The sequence below is a fragment of the Meriones unguiculatus genome, chromosome 17 (genome assembly GCF_030254825.1).
Source record: "Meriones unguiculatus strain TT.TT164.6M chromosome 17, Bangor_MerUng_6.1, whole genome shotgun sequence".
NCBI lineage: Eukaryota > Metazoa > Chordata > Mammalia > Rodentia > Muridae > Meriones > Meriones unguiculatus.
In genome coordinates, this window is record NC_083364.1 from 22,039,730 (window position 1) to 22,062,901 (window position 23,172).

Here is a 23,172-nt window from a genome sequence, read left to right on the forward strand (position 1 = left end):
ATGATTTCCTTGTTTTTTATTGCTGAGTAATATTCCATTGTGTAGATGTTAAACAGCAACAAATCAAGTAATCCAATTTAAAAAATGCAGTACAGAGCTAAACAGAGAATTCTCAATAGAGGAATATCGAATGGCAGAAAAACACTTTTAAAGAAATGCTTAACGTCCTTAGTCATCAGAGAAATGCAAATCAAAACAACCCTGAGATTTCACCTTACACCCATTAGAATAGCTAAGATGAATAACTCAAGTGACAACACATGCTGGAGAGGATGTGGAAAAAGGGGAACCCTCCTCCATTGCTGGTGGGAATGTAAACTTGTACAACCACTTTGGAAATCAATCTGGTGCTTTCTCAGACAATTACGAAGAGTGCTTCCTCAAGATCCAGCTATACCACTTCTAGGCATATATCCAAAAGATGCTCAAGTACACAACAAGGACATTTGCTCAACCATGTTTGTAGCAGCTTTATTTGTAATAGCCAGAAGCTGGAAACAGTCCAGATGCCCCTCAGTTGAGGAATGGATACAGAAATTGTGGTACATCTACTTTTGTTTCTTAGGTTGCATTTTGTTGAGGATTCGTTCACTGCCATGGTAAAATGATGCAGCCCCTGGGGATGGATAGAGAAACTCCTTTAGGTTATTCCCTGGTGTTATGGTCCATTCCTTGCAGTGACATTATGCAGAGCTTTGTGAGAAAGGATGAACTCTGTTCATAGAAGTCATGGCAGTGTGCTGGGGTTTGTCTTAATCCTGCAGAGAGCTTTTTCTTAGATGAAATCAGTTGGACTCCAGCATTGGTCCTGCTACACTTGTGCTTTCCTAGGTTCTTAGACCTTGACACTGGCAGTTTTCCTCTCTGTTGCTGTAGACTGCGGGTTTCCTTTTGATTCATGCACCCACGGCTTTTGTTAGGCATTGATTTCTGCTTTTGTGTTTCATTTTTTTAAGTGGTCTTCTTTCAATAATTTTGTTGCACCATGTTTTACTCTAGTTTCTTTCTTGATCGCATTATTATTATTGCTATTATTATTATTATTATTATTATTATTATTATTATTATTTGGGTTTGAAACCTTACCTGTGTAAAGTAAGGAATTTCCCCATGACAGCCCTGTTCAAGCATGTTGTGAACTTGGATCATTTCCATCTGCCCTGTTACATTTCGGCAGCATCTGGCATATGTCTATAACTCTCTCCTTTTGATTAAGATTTCATCTACCCAATCATGGCTCTAGTTAGACTCAGTATAGCTCTGGAATTGTCATGTTACAGACAACTACCCCTATCTCCACATGTATTTAAAAAAAATGACAGAATTTCTTTTTTGATTTTATATCAATGTTCAGCTGAGCATGGCACCTTTTATTGACCTCCTTAGCTTCTTGCTGTTGAGCAGTTTCTTTGTGGAATTATCCTGAAATTATATGCTGGACACACCATGAACATGAAGTCTCTCTATCATGTGTGTTGGACAATGTGTGTTCTATCAAGAAATCTTATTTCAGATGTACACAAAGATGTCCTTCAAGGATATATACTTATACAGTGTGTGTGTGTTGGTCTCTGTGTATGTGTTTCTCTCTGTGTGTGTGTGTGTGTATTTTGTTAAGTTTGGGATATTAGGGTAATACTTGCCTTGCAGACTAAGTTTGGAATGATCTTCCCTTGTCTCTCTGATGAATCAGCTTGAGGATCATTGACTTCCTTAGAGCAGGTAGGTAATATCCCCTATGCAATCTGTTGGTTATGGGCTGTCATTGTTGGGAGAAACTGTATTTCTCTTTGAATCTTATATTGATCTCTTTATATGTTCATAAACTCCTGAATGTATCAGCACACCCAGGCTGTGGCAACAGGAAGGCAACAGGTGGTACACATTTGGTAAACTTTTATATGAGTGACGGTGTCTGTTTTGTGAACTGAGCAATCTTTCTTTGAGGATTGTCAACACTCTGGAGTACAAGGTTACGCTGTAGCCCCTAGAGTTCCCATGGATCCTACTTGTCTCTACCAAGTTTCACACTTCAATAATTTGTGTCTTCTCTCTGGTGATTCACATCAAGGGTTTGTCAGATTTTTCCATCCTTTAAAAGGACCATTTCAATTTTGTTTCAACCTCTAAGTCTCCTGTTCTTTACAGTTCTGATATTTATTATGCTTTCTCATAACTGCTTTGGGGTTGGGTTGGGTTTGTTTGTTTGCTTCCTTGCTTGTTTAGTTTTTTTTTTTTTTCTTTTTTAATCTCTGAACTCATGATGCTTCATTAGAATGCTTGAGATGTTTTTGGTTTTCATGATATACAAATTGATAACCATAACTTTGTCTCCTAAATGTGCTCGTTTTTTGTTTTTGTTTTTGTTTTACTTACAGCATATTTGGTGGTGCCATCCTCCACCTAAAAAGGTGGGGGACATGGCAGATGAATATTCATGGATGGACTTGAGTGATGCAAATTTACCACCATCATCCAGACAACCAAGTTCAGGGTGGTCCATCTCCAACCTGGTAAACATTATATGTTCCCTGAACCACATGGCAGAGGAAAACTTGATCACTATGGGAACAAAGCATTTTAATGATACTCTGGCCAAAAATGATATACTCTATCGGAACAAACGCCGTTACATCCCTGGGCAAATAGTGCATATTCGAAAGAGCTACTCAGTCAAAAGGCCTGCACATCATATCACCCTCCCTCCCTTTCCCTTAAAGAGAAGATGGAGTGAATTGGCTCTGCCGACCTTCATGATGGCATCAACAAAAGGCAACAAACCGCAGGAGGTAAATGACCAAAGAAGCAAGGGTTTCAGGAGGTCCAGCTCACCTGTTTTATGTGTATCAGCCCACCTGTGAATTCTGTCCCCCAGGGTGATTATCGGTATATACGAAAAAATAAATTCTGGGAGACAGAGAATGCTGATTTTTTTTTTCTTTCTGACACAGAAGAGGGACACACATAGAGGCTGTGACTGAGGAGGCAAGCATTACCATGACATTTAGTCACACAGCTCTCGATGTGTTGTCATTCTAGGAGGACACCAATAACAAGCAGAACCCTGGATCACGGGATGATATTGCTTTTAAGAGCATCTGCAAAGATCTAGATGTAAATGAAACTGTCAGTGAAAGAACACATAACATTATTTTCTGCGTGAAACCTCCCCAGCGTGGGGACTATGACTATGAAGGTGGCAAGGACATAATCCTTGAATTACCATCCTCCCAGGACCACCCTCTGGAGGCACCCATAGCCTCAGACAGGAACAGCAGAAGGCGATGGAACGGGGTGAGGAGGCAGATTAGTCACCTGTTTAGCTTGTGTCACTGCCTCCCCGTCCCAAGGAGAAGAAACACAACATTCAGGTAAGGGGTAACAAGCACAGGAAAATGGAGTCCTAAGGAAACTGAGTGGGTATGGCCACCAACAGTGCTCACTACTGACGGGCTGAACCTATTTAGAGCACGTGAAAGTTAAGATGTCTGTGACCCTAGAAGGCAGTTTCCCACTGAATCCTGTTTATGTAGATTCTGAGGAAGTTGAATCAGAAGCAGGTAGCTGAGGATGTGACCAGGGGCTGGGGATGGATAGGAGGAGGAGGGTGGAGGGCTTGGTGAAAGGGAGCACAGTTTAGGAAGGGAGGGATACTGTGGAGACCTACGGTACCAGGAGGCACACAGTCCTTTGTTTGTATCTTCTCTCAAGGGTTGACGATCAGGCCCAGGCCCGTGGTTTCTAAACCATGGCTCTGTATTTGGTGTGGTGTGGTATAACCGCTGCAGGAGGGAGCCAGGCCAGAAGAGGAAGGGTGCACAGCCTGTTGTTACCCGTCAGACACATCCAGCAATGGCACAAACTCTCTGCCCCTCATCTCCTACGGGGGAGCGAGGAGCTCCCCACCTTTGTAGATTATTGTTACCAACACACTCGTGGCTAGACAGACAAATCAAAAACTGCTTCTTTGATTATGAAGACATGTGGGCCCCCAAGCCAGATGAGGGAAGGGAGTGTTAGCGATCAGGCACATCCATGGCTCTGGGGACTAGGTGACAGCAGGACAGGTCATCACCAGTCACCAAGATGCGACACACTTCTGTCGCCATGAGCCACATGCGCTCTCTCCCTGCCCACGCGCTGCATCACTTTATAAAAGGACCTGTTTCCTCCCCCACCTCTTTCCCACCAACCCTCATTCTGAGGCAGCTTCTGTGTCCCCTCCCTCAATAAACTTTCCAGGGGAGACCTGTGGCATGATGTGACTTTATGGGTTCTGCTGTATAGTTCTGTGGTAGTCCAACCAGTAAAGCAATGTCCATGCCCTGGACATCTCTCATTGAGCTCTGCAGGAGGGACGCCACTCCCTCCCCAATTGAGGCCGACTCAAATCCATAGAGAGAAAGGCCAGGTCATGAAAAAGTCATGCCAGAGGACCAGTCCCTCAGTAACCAAGTGACCTGCTGTCTACTAATGCTTGGAATGTCCCTCTGCAGCACTCACTCTATGTTCCCCCTCCCCTACTTAAGTTCTATAAGCCTGCCCCCAATTTAATAAACATGCTGTCCTCCAAAAGTCTCCTGGATTGTACCGACCTGCCATATTCACCGCTGCCCTAGACCCTGTTCCTTCTCATCCTGAGACTGCTGGTGCTCAAGGGCAGATCAGGGTCAGGGCACACCCAGAGAGCCACCCTGTCTCTGCAGCCCATGTAACAGAACTGCAGTTCCCACATGGCTCTAGATCTTCTTGAGTTACCCTTTCTTTTCCACCAACACAACTGATGACAAGATTCAAAGAAGCGCTTGCACAGATTTTGCTAAGGAGTTCTTGGTGCACAGGAATAGTAGTAGCGTAGAAGAGGAGGAGAGGGTCAGCTGGAATGTGTGAAGAAAGAAAAGCATGGAGGAAGAAAGAAGTGTAGGCCATGAAGCTGGGTGAAGGAAGAGAAGTGTCTGCCTAGGACATTCCAGTCTGGGAGCTGAGAATGAAGGGATGAGTGTGTGGGTTGGGGACAGGAGCCTTAGCCAAGCAGAGGAAAGAGCAAAATTCCCCAGGGAAAGTGGTGTGTGTGTGTGTGTGTGTGTGTGTGTGTGTGTGTGTGTAGGACATGGCTACTGAGGAGAAGACTGCATCTTATGAGTTCCAGCTCCTTCCAATGTGCACCACCTGGATGCTGCTGCGGGAGAAACTGCTTATGTCCTATGTCCTGGGGTGCTCAGGCAGGGTGTGGCTGTAGAGACGAGAAGCCACGCCCTTCCCAGGAGCCTCTCTGCTTATTGCTTTATAAATCTTGGGCTGGTACGGTAATGTCTGTGTCTTTGTCTTCACAGCCTTCTTCCTTCATGCCTCATGATGCGGTTACCCATTCCAAGGATTATATAAACATAAATTTCATCACTTCAAAGGGGATTCTGTCATTCAGGCTCCATTTCCCTGCCTGTCATGGTACAACCAGCCTGTGATTGAAACTGGTAGAACCTGAGGATGGAAGCAAGGGGGAATGTCAGGAAGTGGGAGATACCTCAGGTGGCTGTGAGTACAACGAGAGCAGACTCTAGGGAGGCAGCTTAGGGAGACCGCCCTTTAATGGAGGGAACAGAGGCTGCTTTAACCTTCTGGGTGGGTAGAGGCTTTCAGGGTGAATGCACATCATTGTTCCAGGCCCAGGACCCGGGCATTCTTCATTTGGATAAGGAGGAATTCCAGGCACTGCCACACATGACCCAATAAAGGGAGAGGAAGGTTAACCTGGCTACCTGGCTACATGATTACCTCCAAAGGGCCAAGATAGAGGCAGGGCCATGTCCACAGGGACACAGGCCCAGGGCAGGGGCCATGGTGGGGAGATCCTGCTCCAGCTGATGTCAGGAAATTTGTGGTGTTTGCACATGGCCTGACCCCGCTCTTTCTCTGGGCCGCACTCTCCCAGTCTCATAGCTCCCCATCCTCACAGTGAAAAGGCAAGATCATCCATTGTCTACTGCGAACAGGTATGCATGGCTTGATAAGGCTGTAGAAGATCACGCCCAGAGAAGACCATCATCCCTGGGACTTATTTGAGCCCAGTGTTTCTTCTAATCCTTAGAGGTCAGGATTGGAAGAAAAACTAATTTCCACGGAAATGCAAGATGGCAGCCAGAGGTATTGTGTGCTGAAGGAGGTGTGTAAAGTCTTCTGCCAGCGTTTCATATGAGCAGCATCTCCTTGAGTCAGCAGGGCAGCCCAGGGTCGTACGATTCCGGGATCTTCAGGTCAAGTAACTTCCTGTCTATTTGTGCGCGTACTTGCGGTGGAAGATGATTTTTCTGAAGCCTGTCTTGAGGAATACCAAACAGCTAAATTGAGCTCTTTTTTCTCTCTAGAGGATGATGGACATGGTCAATGAAATACGGTCCTTTGGGACATTCATCAACTAGTTTGGAGTCCACTTCTTTAGCCACATTTGTACCTGTAGCCAGGACCATGTCCTCTATGGCAGCTTACTTTGTCCAGCCATAATGACAGTCATAGTGCAGTGAATCATCACCATGATGACTCAAGTCTTGGTTTACTGTTTCCCTTGAACATTTCCCTTCCACCATCCACTTAATGGTGAGGCTCATTCCTTTCCCTCTCTCTTTCTTCCCAGAAGAGTGGAACATCCCTCCTCCCCATATATCAGCCCTCCCCAGCACATCAAATCACATCAGGACTGAGCACATCTTCATTCCCTGAGGCCAGGCCAGGCAGCCCTGCCAGGGGGAAGTGATCCAACAGAAGGCAACAGAGTCCATGTTAGAAACAGCCTTCCATTTGCCAGGAGCCCCATCTGAAGACCAAGGCACCCATCAGCCACATACGTGCGGAGGGGCTAGATCCAGACCATGCCTGCTTCTTAACTGATGTCTTACTCTCTGTAAGACCCCTGTGGATCTGGGTGAGTTGTTACCGTTGGTCTTCTGCAGTTCCTGTCCCCTTTAGGTCCTTCCATCTTTCCCCCAATGCTTTCACAGGACTCGTGGAGCTCTGCTCCATGCTTAGCTGCAAGTCCCAGCATCTGTCTCCATGTGCAGCTGGGTGGAGCCTCCCAGAAGACAGTCAAGTGAGGCTCCTGTCTGCAAGCACAGCAGAGTATCATTGATAGTGTCAGAGGCTGGCTCTCTACTGTGGGGTGGGTCTCAGGTTGGGCCAGTCATTGGTTGGACCTCCCCTCAATCTCTGTTCCCTCTTTATTCCTGCACTTCTTGTGGGCAGAGTAACATTTTTGGATCAAAGGTTTTGTGGCTTGGTTCTTGCTCCCCTCCCTGCACTAGTGCTGCCTGGCTAAGAGGTGTCACTTTAGTCATGATGTCCCCCACTCTCCCCATTAGGAGTCTCAGAGTCACACCCATATCCTCCCAGAAGCCTACCCTGTTGCAGGCCTCCAGCTTGTCAAGGAGATGTCCCCCTCAGTTTCACATCTTGTTCCCAGCCCAGTCACCTTCCACCCTTGCCCCCACCATCTTATCCCGATCCTTGTTTCTCTCCCCATTCCATCACCTGCCCAGTTTCCTCTCTTCCCCCACTTTTGCTGTCTATTCTATTTTCTCTTCTGAGTGACATTCTGATACCCTCCCTTGGGCCCTCCTTGTTACTTAGCTTCTTTGGTTCTGTGGATTGTAGTATGATTATCCTGTTCTAGAGGATTAAGAACATTATTATAAGTGAGTATATACTATGTGTGTCTTTCTGCTTCTGGGCTACCTCACTTAGGACGATCTTTTCTAATTCCATCCATTTGCCTGCAAATTTCATGATTTCTTTGTTTCTAATTGCTGAATAGTATCCCATTGTGTAAATGTACTGCAATTTCTGTATCCATTCTTCCATTGAGGAACATCTAGGTTGTCTCCAGGTTCTGGCTATTATGAATAAAGCTGCTATGAACATAGTTAAGCAAATATCCTTATTGTGTGGTAGAGCATCTTTTGGGTATATGCCCAGGAGTGGGAAACCTGGGTCATGAATTAGAACTATTCCCTATTTTCTGAGAAAGCACCAGATTGGTTTCCAGAGAGGTTGCACAAGTTTGCACTCCCACCAGCAATGGAGGAGGGTTCCCCTTTCTTCACATCCTCTCCAGCACGTGTTGTCACTTGAGTTTTTAATCTTAGGCATTCTGACTGGTATAAGATGGAATCTTATATTATGTTTGTATTTATTGACATAATCCTTATTATGTCAATAAAATGCAGTTTTTATTGTTATTGCTCTGAAGTATAGCTTGTAATCAGGGATGTTGATGCCACCAGAAGTTCTTTTATTGTTCAGAATTGTTTTTGCTATCCTGGGTCTTTAATTTTTCCATATGAACTTCGTGGCTACTCTTTCCAGATCTGTAATCAATTGTGTTGGTGTTTAGGTGGGAATTTCATTGAATCTGTAAATGGCTTTTGGTAGGATGGCCATTTTTACTATGTTAATCCTACAGATCCACAAGCATAGGAGCTCTTTCCATCTTTTAAGGTCTTTGTCAATTTCTTTCTTCAAAGACTCAAAGTTCTTGTCATGCCTGTCTTTCACTCGCTTGGTTAGAGTTAAACCAAGATATTTTATATTTGTGGCTATTGTGAAGGGTGTTGTTTCTCTAATTTCTTTCTCAGCCTTTTTGTTTTTTGTATAAAAAGAGGTCTACTAACTTTTTCAGTTAATTTTGTATCCAGACACTTTGCTGAAGGTGTTTGTCAGCCGTAGGAGTTCTCTGGTAGAACCTTGGGGGGTCACTTACTTATACTATCATATCAACTGTGAATACTGATACCTTGACTTCTTCCCTTCCAATTTGTATCTCCTTGATCTCCTTTAACTTCTCTATTGCTCTAGCTAGAACCTCAAGTGCTAGTTTGAACAGATACGGTGAGAATGGGCAGCCTTGTCTTGTCCTTGATTTTAGTGGGATTGCTTTAAGCTTCTCTCCATTTAACTTGATGTTGGCTATTGGCTTGCTGTAAATTGCCTTCAGCATGTTTTGGTATGTGCCTTGTATCCCTGAGCTCTCCAAAACTTTAAACATGAAGGGGTGTTGGATTTTGTCAAAGACATTTTCAGCATCTAATGAGATGATAATGTGGGTGGTTTTTTGTTGTTTTTTTTTTTTCAGTTTGTTTATATGGTGAATTACATTGATGAATTTTTATCTGTTGAACCATCCCTGAATTCCTGGGATGAAGCCTACTTGATCATGGTGGATATTTTTGATGTATCCTGGATTCAGTGTGGAAATATTTTATTGAGTATTTTTGCATCAATGTTCATAAAGGAGATTGATCTGAAATTTTCTTTTTTTGTTGGGTCTATGTGTGGTTTCGTTATCAAGGTGACAGTGGCTTCATAGAATGAGTGTGGCAATGTTCCTTCTGTTTCTATCCAGCCCTTGGTTTTGTTGGTTCTTTATATTGTTCTCTTTGTTTCTAGCTTAACGATTTCAGCCTTGAGTTTATTTCCTGCCATTAACTCCTCTCAGATGTGTTTACTTCCTTTTATTCTAGAGCTTTCAGATGAGCTGTTAAATTGCTAGTATGGGCTCTCTCCACTTTCTTTCTAAAGGCACTTAGTGTTATGAACTTTCCTCTTAGCACTGCTTTCATTGTGTACTATATGTTTGGGTATCTTGTGCCTTCATTTTCATTGAATTCTAGAAAGTCTTCAATTTCTTTTTTTTTCCTCCCTGACCCAGTGGTCATTAAGTGGAGAGTTGTTCAGTTTCCATGAATTTGTAGACATTCTATTGTTTCTGTTGTTGTTGAAGTCTAGCTTTAATCGATGGTGGTCTGATAAAATATAGGTGTTATTTCAACTTTCTTGTATTTGTTGAGGCTTGCTTTGTGTTGGAGTATATGGTGAGTTATGGAGAAGGTTCCATGAGGTGTGCTGAGAAGGAGTACTCTTTTGTGTTTAGATGGAATGTTCTGTAGATGCCTGTGAGGTCCGATTGACTCACGTCACTTAGTTTCATTATGTCTCTGTTTAGCTTCTGTCTCAATGACCTGTCTGTGGGTGCAAGATGTGCGTTGAAGTCTCCCAATATTAACGTGTGGGGTTTGATGTGTGATTTAAGCTTTAGTAATGTTTTCTTTTACAAATGTGGGGTGTCCTTGCATTTGGGGCACATACATTCAGAATTGAAACGTCATCTTGGTCAATTTCTCCTTTGATGGATATGAAGTGTCCTTCCCCATCTCTTTTGATTAATTTTGGTTGAAAGTCTATTTTGTTAGATATTAGAATAGCTACTGCAGCTTGTTTCTTTTATCTATGTGCTTTTTTTCCAGCTCTTTATTCTGAGATAATGCCTATCATTGTTGCTGAGGTTTGTTTCTTGTATGCAGCAGAATGATGGGTCCTGTTTACACATCCATTTTGTTGGCCTGTGTCTTTTTATTGGGGAATTGAGGCCATTGATGTTGAGAGATATTAATATCCAGTGATTGTTAATTTCTGTTATTTTGACGTTGGTGGGAGAGAGAGACAGAGACAGAGACAGAGAGAGACAGAGAGGTGCCTCTCATCTTTTGGTTTTGCTGTTCTAGGGTTATTTATTTTTTTATGTTTTCCTAGGTGAGATTAGCCTCCTGGGGTTGGAGTTTTCTCTCTAATATCTTCTGTAGGGCTGAGTTTATGCATAAGTATTGGTTGAATTTGTTTTTGTCTTGAATATCTTGTTTTCTCCACCTATGGTGATTAAAAGGTTTGATGGGTATAGTAATATGGGACCTGACATCTGTGGTCTCTTCAGTGTCTGTAAGCTATCTGCCCAACCCCGTCTAGCTTTTAAAGTTTCTGATTAGAAATCAGGTGTAACTCTTATAGGTCTGCCTTTATATGTGACTTTGCCTTTTTCCCTTGCAGCTTTTAATATTATTTCTTCATTCTGTATATTTAGTGTTTTGATTATTATGTGACGGGGAGATTTTCTTTTCTGGTCCAATCTATTTGGTGTTCTGTAGGATTCTTATATGTTTATAGGCCTCTCTTTCTTTAGGTTGGGGAAGTTTTCTATTATTTTATTAAAAATATTTTCTGGGCCTTGGAGCTTGGAGTCTTCTCCTTCTATTCCTATTACTCTTTGTTGGTTTGGTCTTTTCATATTGCCCCAGATTTCTTGGATGTTTTATATCAGGAACGTTTTAGATTTAACATTTTCTTTGACTGATGTATCAGTTTCTTCAATTGTATCTTCTACCCCTGAGATTCTCTCTTCCATCTCTTTTATTCTGTTGGTGATGCTTTTGTCTGTAGTTCCTGTTTTCTTCCCTAGGTTTTCCATCTCAAGGATTGCCTCAGATTGTGTTTTCTTCATTGCTTCTATTTCCATTTTTAGGTCTTGGACAGTTTTATTCATTTTCTTCTCCTATTTGGTAGTATTTTCCCGTATTTCTTTAAGGGATTTATTCAATTCCTTCACCTCTTTGATTGTATTTTCCTGTATCTTTTTAAAGGATTTTGTCAATGTCTTCACCTGTTTGATTGTATTTGCTCGCATTTCTTTGAAAGATTTATATTCTTCTTTTAAGGCCTCTATCATTTTCATAATCTCAGATTTAAGATCGTTTTCTTGGGCTTCGGGTGAGATAGTATCCTAAGGGTTTGCTGTGGTAGAATAGGTGGTTTTTGGTGGTGTCACAAAGCCCTGCGTTTTGTGTTTCTGTTTTTGCACTAACCTCCAGCCATTTGGTTGATTCCAGTATTAGCAGGCCTGGTGGTCTTTGATGGTAGTAGGTCTCTGGGGTTATAGGTAACGCTGGTGGTCCCAGATGGTTTTTTTTTTTCTGCTGCAACCTGATCCATGCTAGTCTCCAGGGCTGAAGATCTGGGTGGGTGCTGGGAAATGGTACCGTCCTGGGAACTGGAATGTGGAGTACACAGGGGAAGTGGGAACCAGAAGGGAGGACCTGGCCACTGCTGCTAGCAGGCTATGGCAGGCCAGTGGATGGGGAAGGGTCCCACCTGCTGCCTCCACATCAATGCTGGTCTCCAGGGCCTCAGATTGGAGTGGGTCCCAGGAAATGGCAGAAGCCCATGAACTCGGGTGTGAGGTACACAGGGAAAGTGAAGCCCAGAGGGGCCTGGGCAGACCTCACCACGGTTGCTGGTGGGCAGTAGCAGGCCAGCAGATGGGGAAGAGTCTCTCCTGCTGCTTCCTGGTCCATGCTAGTCTCTGGAGCCTCAGATCAGGTTAGGCCCATTATCAAAAAATGGCAAATTTTTAAAAATTAAAAAAAAAAAAAAAAAAACGGGATAAGGAGCAGGGCATGGTGGCACACACCTGTAATTCCAGCACTCTGGGAGGCAAAGGCAAGGTGATATCTGAGTTTGAAGCCAGCCTGGTCTACAAAGCAAGTCTAGGACAGCCAAGGCTACAAACTACAACAAAAAAAAAAGATCAATGTCAACACATATTTATATCCCCACATACTATCTGTAGTTAGTTTTCCTAATTCTAAACTTAAAATTTTTTCATGTTAAAAGATTTGTCATTGTACAAAACATTTTTCCCTAAAGGAGATAAAACATAAAGTATATGTTGTTAAATAAAAAGATCTAGCAACTAATCAACAAAAAAGTCCAGACATCAACATCAGGGCAAAGTTGTGCTTATGTCTTTCCAGAAAATGAACAAAGCCACAGATGGCTCCTGATGGACAGCAGCCCAGAGACCACTGGACCATTGAAACCTATGATGGTACATGCCAAATCCGTTGAGATGTTCTGAGAGGGAGAGGGAGCTAATGCCTTGGGAAACATCAAAACTCTAACTTATCAAGTTAAAATTTTGTGACAACACAAAGAATATAATACGATTGATCCAAAGATGACGCTGTTGTGTTTACTGACTGTATGACATGTTAGCACTTGGCTTGTCAATACTGAATTCTAATGCCTGTTGTCAGGGGGCATAAAAGGAACACCAACCCAGCAGACTGTACTATATTGTTTTACCATGCAAAGGATTGTCTTCATCCTTCAGGACTAATTATCTGGATAAAAGATGGTATACAAATATTTAGTCATATGAATGAAGGATATTTGTTAGGACTAAAGATATCTGAGGAGTCTAAGTGCAATAATACCGATTTTAGCATAATTAAGTACTCTCTTTAAAAGTTATTCTAGAGTGAACTATAGTACTGTGAAGATGAAATGGAAATACCTGAGTTATTATAGATGTTATTGTATCTCCAATAATGCTGTCTGTGGCCAACAATTTAGAAAATAAGCCCTGGCTTCATTTGCACATGGCAGTCAGCAGGAACAACCATTTTGTGACAGAGACCTGCTCATTCTTGGGCTCTTGAAACACTTTTTTTTTTTTTTTTTTTTTTTTGGCATAGGAGGAAGCATAAGCGCTATGAACAAATAATAAGGGACAATACAGAACCCACCCATACCTCTAATCATAGGGTTTCCCCTCATATCCCTGTCAACGTTGATCTTTCTATCACATGGTTTATGCTCTGACTGTACCTATATCTCTCCTTATTGCAATTCCACTTTTATTCACACTTTTCCCTCTGGCAAACAACTGCTTTTGGAGTGGATCTTTTCATGTGAAAAAAATGTTATTTGTTATGCTCTTCCTATAAGTTATAAAGGCTTAAGTGGAATAGGCGGTATTACATCCATTTTGCTCAGTAAATCTCTACAACCAATCCATAGAATTACATGAGCTCTCCCCAAGAATTGTGATGATTCTTTACATCTATTGGATCCTGTCAGAGTTGCAGCCCCAAAGAGTAGTTACTAGAATATAAAGAGAGGTCTCAAGAGTAGCCTGTATCATAAGTAAAACTACTGATATTGTAGCAAAGATATTAGCAGAACTCAAAGACATGGGTGAATTGAGGACCACAGTTTGACAAACTAGAGCAGCAGATGATTTGTTAGTCAAACATAACCTTGATTGTCAACAGTTTCCTGGCATGTATTGCTTTAATGTGTTAGATTTTTCCACTTTTGATAGTCAAATTAATGAGCCACATTAAAAGGCTTTTAAAAATCTCTCAAGTGACCTTTGAATGGTTGTTTTGGCTAAGGTGGCTTTCCCATTTTCTTGATCCTCTGTTTTCTAATTTTATATTTTTCATATGATTGACTATATTAACTAGACTAGGCATGGAGGCAATGTGCTCAACCATAGTATCTATTTGTAGTCACAATTTTTCTTTAAAAATTTGAAATGGCATAAAAAGTAACCTTTAATTTGAACCAATATATAAAATACTTTACCCACACATCAAAAACAACCTTATTTCTGTATACAGAAGTCTATACAAATGAATTAAAAATATTTGAGAATGAAAATACTTTTATAGTTGAAGAGCAGATTAAATAATCTACCTTTTCTCTTATTATTTCTATATATTTTCCATATGATATTCCTATATTGCACAGGGTAAGCTGTAGTGGCATGATCCAGTGCTTTGTATTTGATTGTTATTTATTTTGCCCCCTGAGGTCTGCTTGCTTTCTTATATGAGCAGGCAGACACATACACCCAAATGACTTTTGTAATCCTTGCCTGTAAAATATCCCTGATTGGCTGAATGAATGCCTATATGCCTGGGTGGGACAGAAGTTAGGACAGCATGGCCAAGGAATGACTAAGGCAAATGGCATGGGATGTGGGGCTGGGCAGCAAACAAGGTAGCTTGGGGGTTTATATATGCACAGCCCCAGGCAAAACAAGGTCCACTTAAATACAGCAGGTGTCTGTGTCTTTTATTGTTTGATAGCAGATTAAATTAAACTGTCATAATTACAGGTTTAACATAAACATTATTAGCAATCTATATGTTCTACAAGAGTAAGCAAGTTCTTCATATTTCCTGCTTCACAGTTATTTCCGCCGTATATACTGGGCCGGAAGATGATGCTCCAACCTTGTAGAGAGAGAATGTGTCACTGACCAGGCAGTAAACCGCCTCTGTCATGCCTTAGCTTTGGAAGCTGTTTGCTTGCACTTTCTAATTAATTAATAATTTCGGTTCTTCTCAAGTCTCTGATAGGGTTGAAGAAGAGATGTTTTATTTTCACAATTAGCTGTATGTTGGTATAATGCTCTTGTAGAATGTATACAATTTACCCTTGTTCATTCAAATGCTGATTTCTCTACCCCACTATCTGGTTTCAATCCGGACATTGCATTGTGATGTTTATTCTAAGCATCACCTGTCTCAGCTTTGTGTAAACATGCCACCATTTGTTCTCTGTATTTTCAATAAAACAATCAGCCAATGCTGGACAATGGAGAGAATAGGGTGGGACATCCTGGTCCAGAGGGGAAGAGAAGGAAGCAAGTGGGAGGAGTCGGAGAGGAGAGATTGGTCAGAGAGGACCTGGGATCACCAGGAGAGATGAACCATACCTAAGATATGACTAAAAGCAAGTAGAGTGTGGGAATTCTGAATGGGAGGAAACTATGCAGGCTTGGAGGTTTAAGGTGGAAGTAACTGTTGCTCAGCATTGTGCTCTAGGTTAATTAAATAAACCCTAGTCTTTGTGTGGTGATTTGGGTTTAGGAAGAACCACTGTTTAAAAGATAAATCAATAATAAATATTAATAATCAACAACAGGTGTAAGTTGTTCGGGATTTAAGAAAAATGTTTTAAGGTCTAGATGTTTTTAAGTTGATAAATTCAAGATATGATAGAGAATGATTTAAGTACAAAGCTTTAGACTCACCTAGATAGGATAGATGATATTTTCTTCAAGGTTGCCAAATACAAATGAGCTAAACATTTTGAATGTAACCTTTACATATGGCTTTCCTGATTGTTTCATAACTGTCCGTACTGTATTTAGTTTATGATAAATAAGGTCCATATGAATTTGGAAAAAAAAATAGAAATAGGGAGCTAAAGGAAGCAAGCTTAGAGTAACCATGGGAGAAGCCAAGATGGTCGATCATATATGACTATTTTCATCAAGGGAAGGAAATAAGTGGGGCCTGGTCACCTGGAAGGCTAGAGCGAAAATGGTCACAGAACCTGGTGATCCCTTGCTATTCTAGTAAGAGCCAATCTTCACCTAAACCCCCAAGAATGCTGAAAGTTGTTTAAGCCCTAATCCTGGGCTTTGTATCTCAATGAATACAATTCATCCCTAGGAAAGAGGCCTCACTTCATATCCTCCACAAAAAAAGAAAAAAAAATCTGTCGTTATGCTTGTCACTGATCCTACCTCTGGCCCCTTGCCTGAGCTCTGATTATCAGCCAATAGAACTCATTATTGTGAAAGTCACAGGTGCTGAGACTACCTTACTGAGACTTTCTATGTAGTTATGCATACAGCTTCCTTGTGATAATTGTCAAGTGAAAACCTCTTCCCAAAGTTTTACTATGCTAAAATATGTCAGAAGAATAAATCATGAGCTCAGACCCGGGAGGTTTGGACCCATTGCCTGCAAAGATGGCACTGACTGGAGATTCCTTCTTCACCTCTCAGGGATCACCTCCATGCTGGCCATGAGGTTTGCAGGGTATGACTGAAGCTGAAACTCCTCATGGGGATGGGGCATGAAGACTGGAGTGACCACCTCCGAGCCAGACAGAATTGGTGGAGGGAGGGGAACAACAACCCACCCACAAAACCTGTGATCCAAAAATTACCCTGCCTACAAGAAGTGCAGGGATAAAGAGGGAATGAAGATTGAGGAAATGTCCAACCGATAATTGGCCCCACAGGAGACAGCCAGCCCCTGATACTGTTAATGATGCTCCGCTGTGCTTGTAGACAGGAGACCTGACTGTCCTCTGGGCGGCTCCCACCAGCAGTGGATGGAGACAAATGCTGGGACTTGCAGCCAAGTATGGGACAGAGCTCCGGGGGTCCTGTGGAAATGTTAGGGGAAAGATGGAAGGGCCTGGAGGAAATAGGAACCTCACAAGAAGACCAACAGAGTTGGAGCCTTACTGAGACTGAGACACCAACTAAGGAGCGTGCATGGTCTGAACCAAGGGCCACTGCACGCATTTGGCTGATGGATGGCTTGGTCTTCATATGGCTCGCCTGGCGAGGGAGGGGGGCTCTGTTTCTAACAGGGACTCTATTGTCTGCTTTTTGATCACTTCCTCCTGGCAGTGCTGCCTTGCCTGGCCTCAGGGGATAAAAATATGCTTAGTCTTAATGTGACTTGATGTGCTGGGGAGGGTTGACATGGGGGGAGGGGGCTCCCTTTTTCTGGGGAAAAGGAAGAGGGGAAGGAGGGGTAGATAGAAGGAGAGGAAGAGGGGAGAGACTGAAGGAGAGGAGGGAGAGGGCACCCTTGGGATGTAGAGTAAATAAACTGAAATTTAAAAAATTATTTTAAAAAAATGCCTCACAGGTATGAACACAGGCCAAATTTAACAGGTAATTCTTCAATGGAGATTTCTTCCTTTTGTACTTCCTAACCAGTACAGAGTGTATACATATGTGCCAGGATTATAAGGTTATGAGTGTGTAATTATGTGTACGTATGACCAGTTTTACATGTTTTGATGCATTTCTGTGTGAGTCTGTGTCTAATGGGGTGTTCATTTAAGTATGCAGGGTATGAGAATATATAATTATTATATACTTGCATGCAAAATGGGAATAATTGTGAGTGTAGATTACAGTGTAAGCATAGGTCAGCATTTGAGAGCATAACAGTGTGAGTTTCTAAACTGAGAGGATGTGTGACAATTTGTGCTTAGTTAGGGTCTCTGTTTTTGTAATAAACGACATGACCAAAATCAGCTTGGGGAGTAAAGGGTTCATTTTATTTTACAGGTTGTGATCCAACATCTGGGGAAGTCAGGGCAGGAACTCAAGGCAGGAACACAGAGGCAGGAGCTGATGCTGAGGCCATGGAGGAGTGCTGCTCACAGCTTGTCTCCCAAGCTTTTCTCAGCCTGCTTCTTACACAGCTCAGAGCCACCTGCCCAGGTGTGGTAATGGTCGTACTCAGTTGGACGGGCTACCCTCAATAATTAATCAGAAAAGTGCACCACAGGCATGCCCACAGGCCAATCTCTTCTCAACTGAGGGTCCTCTTCCAAAATAATTGTTTTGTCATGTTGACATGACACTATGCAAGAGGATGTGAAAGTGTGTGTGTATGTGACATTTTTACCATGCTAATGGGTATTAGTGAGCGTATATGTGTGTGTGTCTCTAAGTGTATACTAGTACATTTGCATGTAAAGAAGTGTGGACAAAAGGGTATACTGCGGGGCACACTGTGACACCCTGAAGCTTCCACAATGAGATTTTTTTTAATCTTTTGGGTGGGAGCTTGCAAGGGCAGAAGGTAGATATGAAAAGATGGAGAGATGAATGGGATTGGGGTGCATGATGTGAAAGTCACAAAGAGTCAATAAAAAGTAAAAATGTCTCTTCATAGCAATAGAACATACTAAGCCACACACACACACACACACACACACAGGTCACACATAAACAAGCTTTGGTTATATCTATAGGTATTTTCTGTATTGTAAATTAAAACGGAGCTATTTTCATATTTATAAATTCATTAAAATGAGAACATGCACATGGCATATTAATATAAAACCTATTTTTAAATAAAAATGACATTTTTTTTTCAAAGGAGCTTTAGAGAGGCAACGTTTCAACTTTTTTGTTTAACTGAAGAGAAGACAGCTGGATTCGCTTCTGTATCTACACTCGCCCTAATGCACTGAGCTGATCTGTAAAGAGGACACAGCCTCACATGATATGTTGCTGGAAAAGAGGAAACCCTGAGGGTCTTTCAGATAATTATGTATGTTTTAATAATCCTTACAAAATCAATACAGATTATAAAAGCTTAGTGACAGTCTAGAATCATTTAAAAACGTGTTCTTAAAAGTTGTACTTTGTTTTAAGTTATGTGTATACATGTCTATCTGCAGGTTGGGGTGTGTGTGTGTGTGTGTGTGTGTGTGTGTGTGTGTGCCCGCGCAGTGGCAGGGGCCTGCACAGTCCAGGAGAAGGCATCAGATCCCATACAGACAGAGTAGGTGTGAGCTGTCCGGTGGGTGCTGGAAACCAAACTCAGGTCACCTACAATAGCAGAACAAGCTCTCAGCCAGTGAACCATCTAGGCTTATAATGTAGACTCTTAAACCCTATCAATGAATATTTTGTACTCTGTAACTTTAAAATCCATTTCGTTCTGAATGAGTTTTTTACCCACACATAAGTTTTTACATTGTGCGTGGCTTATTTGAAAATATAATGATCTAGTGAGTTATCAGCCCTTCTAGGAATTGACATTTCATTACAGGACAGTTAATTGTTTTTGCTAAATCACTACAAGCTCATGCTAATAGATGGATGTTTTCAAAATTCTAATTTTCTGTCTCGAGTGTTCAAAGGTTATCCGTGGCTACAGGTTTTGTTAGTTGTTTTTCTGGAAGTGACAGTTTTACTTTGCTCATTTTTAAGAAACTATGTGTCAAATATCCCAGTCTGAAAACCGTTTGTGAGTTATTTTCTTTTAAGTCAAACTAGTGTCCTATTGAAAAGTGGGATGTTCAGCATGCAGCTCTAACACACAAGTCCTTGTCAACGTGCTGTTGTACGGGTTTTTAATATTTACTATTGGTTTATCTTCTAGTAAAGCTTGCTGTTAATCTTAAACAGCTGTATAACCAAATCACCACACAGAGACTGGGTTTTTAGTTAACCTAGAACACAATGCTGAGCAATATTTACTCACTACTAAACCTCCAAGCCCTCAGTCTCCTAACATTTAGATTTCCCACATTATACTTGCGTTTTGTGAAATCTTAGGTCTGGTTCATGCTCCACGTCCTCCAAGATCTCTCCTCCAGCTCTGCTCTCCTAGCTCTCCTCTCGTCCCTTCTCCTTCCACTCATCTCCTGCCTTCTGGTTCCTCCCCTCTTTCCTGTCCTCTGGCTCCTCCCTGCTCAACATTGTGTCTAGTTGCTTTATTTTATTTTAGAGTTGAGACAGGATGCTTAGAATGAGTATCACAATGCAATATCCGGATTGAAACCAGAGAGTTGGGGGTGGGGTAGGGGAGAAATCAGTATTTGAATGAACAAGGGTAAGGTATACACATTAAAAAAAACACATTATACCAACATTTCCACCTTTAAGTCCAATAAAAGGCTCCTTTTCTTTCAATACAATAATAATTATGAAATTATGAAAACTGTTAAGGTAAAATCTACATGTGCAATGTCCAGTCCATGAGTATTTAGCACATAGAGAGGGTGTCTTAGGAGAAAGTATCTGATTATCCTATTTATCTTGACAAGTTTAAAGTTCTATACCTAAATTAACTTTTATCCTTATTGGTATTACCTATACGAAAAGATTTCTTAACTTCTAAACAACTTAAGCTTAAGTGTGGTACTGTAACTATTTGGTCTTCAACCCCATCAGAGACTTGAGAGGGAATAAAATTAGTTAAGAGTAAACAGGAAGTGCATGTTAGCAGCTTCCAAAAAATAAAAATTGACAGTTTGCTGTTGAACAGTCACCCATAACTCTTTATAACGTTGGAGCATCATCTTCAGCCTTCTGGCTCAGAATATTTTGACAGACATATATGTGAAGCAGGAACTATTTAGGGCTTATTTACCCTGTCTTGGCAGAGTTCAGCAGTCGACCTGTCCTGCATTTAAGCTTGCCCATTTTAGGCAGAATTTGTCTGTTGTGAAGCGAGGGTATTTTCTTTACTCGAGTGGCTTGTTTGCCACATTTGAAGCCATCTCCATATGGAGGTTTTTCAATGCTCATTATTTTTTTTCAGGTAGGCGGGGTGCTGCCAGGAAATGACTTGTCTCATTGTCAAAGAATCTTTAAAATAATAAGAACATTTTAAATGCCATATTCTGTAGGTCTCTGAAGTTTTTGAAGACTACCTATCTTTATGTAATCAATTTGTATACAAAATCATATCTATCTGTTAAACCTATGATGTATACTCCTGTGATAAATTAGACTAGTGTCTGAAATGACTATGAGTTGAATAACTAATAATTAATTTGCATACCTAATATCCTAACCACCTTTTAATAGTAGTTTAAAAGTATTGGAAGTAACCTTGACTTTCTATCAATATACTAAAGCTTATACCAATGTATTAAAAATAATTATTTTTTATCAATATGCAAAATCCTATACCAGAGTTAAAATTAACCATATTTGAGAATAACAAATAAAACCTTAGGTTGAGTAGATTCAATAATATTCCCTTCTATTTCTATAAATTATCCCTGTATATTCCTTGTTTTACTTTGAATAAGACCGTTAATAATAAACATCTCCCAATAACAATAAAATTTCGTAGCCATAGCAAACAACCAAAAACATACCCAACCCCCTTTAAAGGAAATTGGATGCCGTTCTCATGAGTTTCTTCTAGCTGACATTTTGGACATGTAGAAATCCTGTAGGCGGCCCAAATAAAAATGTTTAATTAAGCAAGCAATAACATTTGCGGTCCATTAACATTTGAATGTTGAGAAATTTCAGGCTTAATAAAAGTCCTTTTTGGAACAGTCTAAAATGCTGGATCAGTTAAAATTAGTAGCTTTCTTCAAAGTTCTTTTGGGAGCAGGCTTTGATGAGAAACGGCAAATGAAGCAGTTGAGGCAGGAATAAGCAGAATGCTGGAACATGCAAGATGCTGGAACAGATGTGTCAATGTCTCAGCACGCTGAAGAATGATTCTGTTAGGTTTGATCCAGCATCTCTGTCATCTAGTTCTTTTGTTCTGCAAACATATAACTTCTCACAAGCATTATACAGTTCTAAAATTATAAATGTATGAGATGTGCAGGATAAAACTAAACTGTAAGCCAATTTTATCTATGCAATTAAAAGATTTGCATAATACATTTTGAGGATATTATAGCCAAGGGTTTATTGGCCACGTATTGATGGAGTTCTGGCTGGAGACATTTTTTATGTCTGTCAGTTTCAGAGGTATTTCCAGGTAAAGGGATTATCAACTTATGTTACCTGTTCTGTTTGACCTTGATTTCTCTCTCTTTTGAGTGGCTAAGGTCTTCCGGTGGTCTTCCATTGTCATTTCTGATTTTTATTAGTTTTGAAGGAACCCATAATTTTTCTTCTCCTGCATGAACATAAGCAAAACCTCTTCCCCAGTGTAACACATTCCCCACTCTCCACTGTGAAGTTAGGGTATCTTTGAAATATATAGGCTGAAACAACTCAGCAGTTTTTTCTATAACCCAGTGTCTGTCTGCAGCTGTTGTTTGTTGTTCATTAACATTTAAGAAATTTAAGGTCGGGGCTGGAGAGTTGGCTCAGCAGTTAAGAGCACTGACTGCTCATCCAAAGGACTCGGGTTCAATTCCCAGCACCCACATGGCAGCTCACAACTGTCTGTACCTTCAAGATTTGCCAATCCTCACACAGACATACATGCAGGCAAAACACAAGCGCACATACAATGAAAATAAATAAGTTAAAAAAATAATAAAGGTTCCCTTTAAAAAAAAAAAGAAATTTAAGGTCAATAAAGCATTATGTAATCTATCTCTGGGGGGTTTTAATACCCCTTTCTATTTGTTAAGCATGTCCCTTAAAGTATGATTGGATCTTTCAATGAGTGTTTGACCAGTAGGATTGTGAGGTATACCTGTTACATGCTTTATCTTGTAATATGTAAAAGATGCTTCCATTTTTATTAGAGACATACGCTGTAGCATTATCAGTCTTAATTTGTTTAGGTAAGCCCATAATTGCCATCACTTCTGATAAATGGGTAATAACTGAATCAGCCTTTTCAGAGCTGAAGGCTGTTGCCCAGTGAAGCCCTGAATACGTGTCCATAGTATGGTGCACATATTTCAGTTTACCAAACTCTGTAAAATAAAGCACGTCCACTTGCCAAATTTCATTTCTTTGGTAACCTTTAGGGTTACTTCCTGCAGGTAGTGGAGTTTGGCTATATAAAGAACAAGTGGGGCATTTTCTCACAAATTCTTTGGCTTGTTGCCAAGTGATAGAAAACTCTCTTTTTAAACCTTTGCTGTTAACATGGTGTTTTTTATGAAATTCTGAGGCCTCTAACACGCTTCCTATCAATAGTTGATCAATTTCATCATTGCCTTGTGCTAGAGGACCTGGTCTATCAGTATGAGATATGACATGTGTTATATACAATGGATTAGCTCTATTTTTGA

At 41.1% G+C, this 23,172-nt stretch overlaps 1 protein-coding gene across 1 annotated transcript; it reads left to right on the forward strand.

The window, feature by feature from the left end:
• The first annotated feature begins 2,399 nt into the window (after positions 1 to 2,399).
• On the forward strand, positions 2,400 to 3,482 carry LOC132648647 (uncharacterized). The gene is made up of 2 exons (XM_060370878.1): positions 2,400 to 2,789; positions 3,040 to 3,482. Exons 1-2 carry the CDS (start codon positions 2,421 to 2,423, stop codon positions 3,373 to 3,375), a joined length of 705 nt encoding a protein of 234 aa, XP_060226861.1. The 5' UTR covers positions 2,400 to 2,420; the 3' UTR covers positions 3,376 to 3,482.
• Positions 3,483 to 23,172: the final 19,690 nt, after the last annotated feature.